The sequence below is a fragment of the Diaphorina citri genome, unplaced genomic scaffold (assembly GCF_000475195.1).
Source record: "Diaphorina citri unplaced genomic scaffold, Diaci psyllid genome assembly version 1.1 scaffold1414, whole genome shotgun sequence".
Lineage (NCBI taxonomy): Eukaryota > Metazoa > Arthropoda > Insecta > Hemiptera > Psyllidae > Diaphorina > Diaphorina citri.
This window is the reverse complement of record NW_007378840.1, coordinates 42,957-45,760: the sequence shown is the minus strand read 5'-3', so window position 1 is coordinate 45,760 and position 2,804 is coordinate 42,957. Positions and strand designations below refer to the sequence as shown.

Genomic DNA, 2,804 nt, shown 5'->3' with positions numbered 1-2,804 from the left:
ACAAAATCATAGGAGAGTTCAAATCTGAGCTCACATTGACAAATATTTGCTTGTTACTCAAATGAGTCAGAAAAGCAGGAACATTCAGAATGATAACGTCATCATGAACTGATAATACTTTGATATGCTTGGATATTAGTTTCACTTCTACCAACTCATGAATGATATTCACAATTGCATTTTGTTTTACAGAAACTTTATCAATTAAATATCCACATTTGTATCCATGAGACACACAGAATAAGTTGGTAAAAAAAGTGTTGTAATATTTTTTGTATTTCTTGTCTGGTAGATTCTTGTTGAAAATTTCACTAGAGTGTTCATTTGACAGATATGTGTATGGGTGTGCACAAGTAGAATATATCTGGGAATGCACACAGTATTGGTAAGTGAATGAAACATAGTAATTTTAGCTCCACTACCCTAAATGATAAAGCTCCAGAAAAGAGCCCCATTCAGGGCATCCCAAGGTCTGATTGGGTCAAAATTGAATGAGAAAAGTTCCTTTGTATTGAACACATTTGTCAAATTTTGGACATTCGGAGAAAAAAAAAATCTTGTGAAACTCACGACAAGTGGGAATGGTCCTTTAATGGGATTCATGTTGTGTGTGGAATATTTTTAGCCGCCACTGAACCATACAAGACTTATTGTGAAATTGACAGATTTAAGTACAAACAAATGAAATGCAAAATTGATGAGCTAAAATTTAGAGCTAGCCTTCAATAAATATAAACTTGAAGATTAAACAAGTGGTGTGAATGACCTGATATTCTAGAGTTAAAGCACTTTAAAGAAGAAGAAGAAGAAAAAAAAAGTAAGCACAATTTTTCTTTTGTTTTCAGGATGTTCTAGTGGGAGTTGTATTGGCTGTCAGCTTAGTGGTAATCACTGTACCCATTGTACGCAACTTTGACACTCATGCCGTGGCATGGAAAGGTACCCCACTTGTGTTCTTCATCGTTACCTTAAGTCTAGTCATTTTCTATCCTAAGTGTGACCAGTGGACTCCTACAAGGTAAGCATATGTATCATCTAGTTATTGGTTCAGTGAACTTTCAAATTCCCTCAGAAAAAGTGTCCCTTGGGCCCACTTTAGCCTACAGTGAGCAAGAAATAAATAAATGGTAAACATGAGGAGTATTTTCCATTCAGGAAACTAACCTCTGGGAAATTGACCACTGCTCCAATGCAAAGTGTAGGGAGCAGTGGTTAATTTTCCAGTGGTCAGTTTCCCAAGAGGAAAGTACACTTATACGTATATTTGGTGACTTTCATCTAAATCGGACAAAGGGCCTTTACTCAGCCTCCAAAAACCTGATCCAGCCTAAACTCTAATCATCAAATTTATATGAGGCCAAGGCCCATATGTCCACCTGCTGTACGAGTGCAATCCAAATGGTCCCTAGAGTATGGAATGCCAAGCACACATGCCATGATTGCGGTGGCAATTCCCATGGCCAGCATACTGTTCACAGTAGATAAGTACAATGTATGAAAATACACATGTTATGAATAATTAGTTTATGAAATGAAAATATCACATGTTATGAATAATTTGGATATGAGTTACATGAGAAAATCAACTTGGATAAATTTAAAATATAAATACTTGTTATCTTATGGTTAAATGCCAAGCACACATGCCATGATTGCGGTGGCAATTCCCATGGCCAGCATACTGTTCACAGTAGATAAGTACAATGTATGAAAATACCACATGTTATGAATAATTAGTTTATGAAATGAAAATATCACATGTTATGAATAATTTGTCATGTTTAAAATCAGTGAGGAATTGATTTGAACTTTACTGTCATTGAAAAAAAAAGAAGAAGAAAAAACTTGGATTTTTTTTCTACTTTCTATTATCTACTATACATACCTAAGTACTTATAGCATTCAAATAAGTAATTAATAATGGATTTGTATTTTAATTTCAGTATCCACTTCCACTGGCAATAACAGTAGCTGTGTTGGTATGTGTATGGGTGTGCACAAGTAGAATATATCTGGGAATGCACACAGTATTGGTAAGTGAATGAAACATAGTAATTTTAGCTCCACTCCCCTAAATGATAAAGCTCCAGAAAAGAGTCCCATTCAGGGCATCCTAAAGTCTGATTGGGTGCAAAATTGAATGAGAAAAGTTCCTTTGTATTGAACACATTTGTCAAATTTCATGAAAATCAGATGAACCATACAAGACTTATTGTGAAATTGACAGATTTAAGTACAAACAAATGAAATGCAAAATTGATGAGCTAAAATTTAGAGCTAGCCTTCAATAAATATAAACAAGTGGTGATTAAACGAGTGGTGCGAAGATTAAACAAGTGGTGCGAATGACCTGATATTCTAGAGTTAAAGCACTTAAAAGAAGAAGAAGAAAAAAAAAGTAAGCACAATTTTTGTTTTGTTTTCAGGATGTTCTAGTGGGAGTTGTATTGGCTGTCAGCTTAGTAGTAATCACTGTACCCATTGTACGCAACTTTGACACTCATGCCGTGGCATGGAAAGGTACCCCACTTGTGTTCTTCATCGTTACCTTAAGTCTAGTCATTTTCTATCCTAAGTGTGACCAGTGGACTCCTACAAGGTAAGCATATGTATCATCTAGTTCATTGGTTCAGTGAACATTAAAATTCCCTCAGAAAAAGTGCCTCTTGGGCCCACTTTAGCCTACAGTGAGCAAGAAATAAATAAATGGTAAACATGAGGAGTATTTTCCATTGAGGAAACTAACCTCTGGAAAATTGACTACTGCTCCAATGCAAAGTGTAGGGAGTAGTGGTTAATTTTCC

General features: G+C 35.4%; 1 protein-coding gene across 1 annotated transcript; it reads left to right on the top strand.

The window, feature by feature from the left end:
• The first annotated feature begins 336 nt into the window (after nucleotides 1-336).
• Nucleotides 337-2,603, top strand: LOC103515774 (sphingosine-1-phosphate phosphatase 2-like). Its single transcript, XM_026828373.1, has 5 exons — nucleotides 337-385; nucleotides 846-1,018; nucleotides 1,357-1,492; nucleotides 1,944-2,033; nucleotides 2,427-2,603. The coding sequence occupies exons 1-5, from the start codon at nucleotides 371-373 to the stop codon at nucleotides 2,601-2,603; spliced, it is 591 nt and encodes a 196-aa protein (XP_026684174.1). The 5' UTR covers nucleotides 337-370.
• The last annotated feature ends 201 nt before the right edge of the window (nucleotides 2,604-2,804 follow it).

Excerpts from the sequence above, each read along its gene's own strand:
- LOC103515774 (XM_026828373.1), top strand. Across the intron at positions 1,019-1,356 it reads GACCAGTGGACTCCTACAAG|GCCAAGGCCCATATGTCCAC; the intron begins GTAAGCATATGT and ends AATTTATATGAG. Across the intron at positions 2,034-2,426 it reads TGGGAATGCACACAGTATTG|GATGTTCTAGTGGGAGTTGT; the intron begins GTAAGTGAATGA and ends TTTTGTTTTCAG.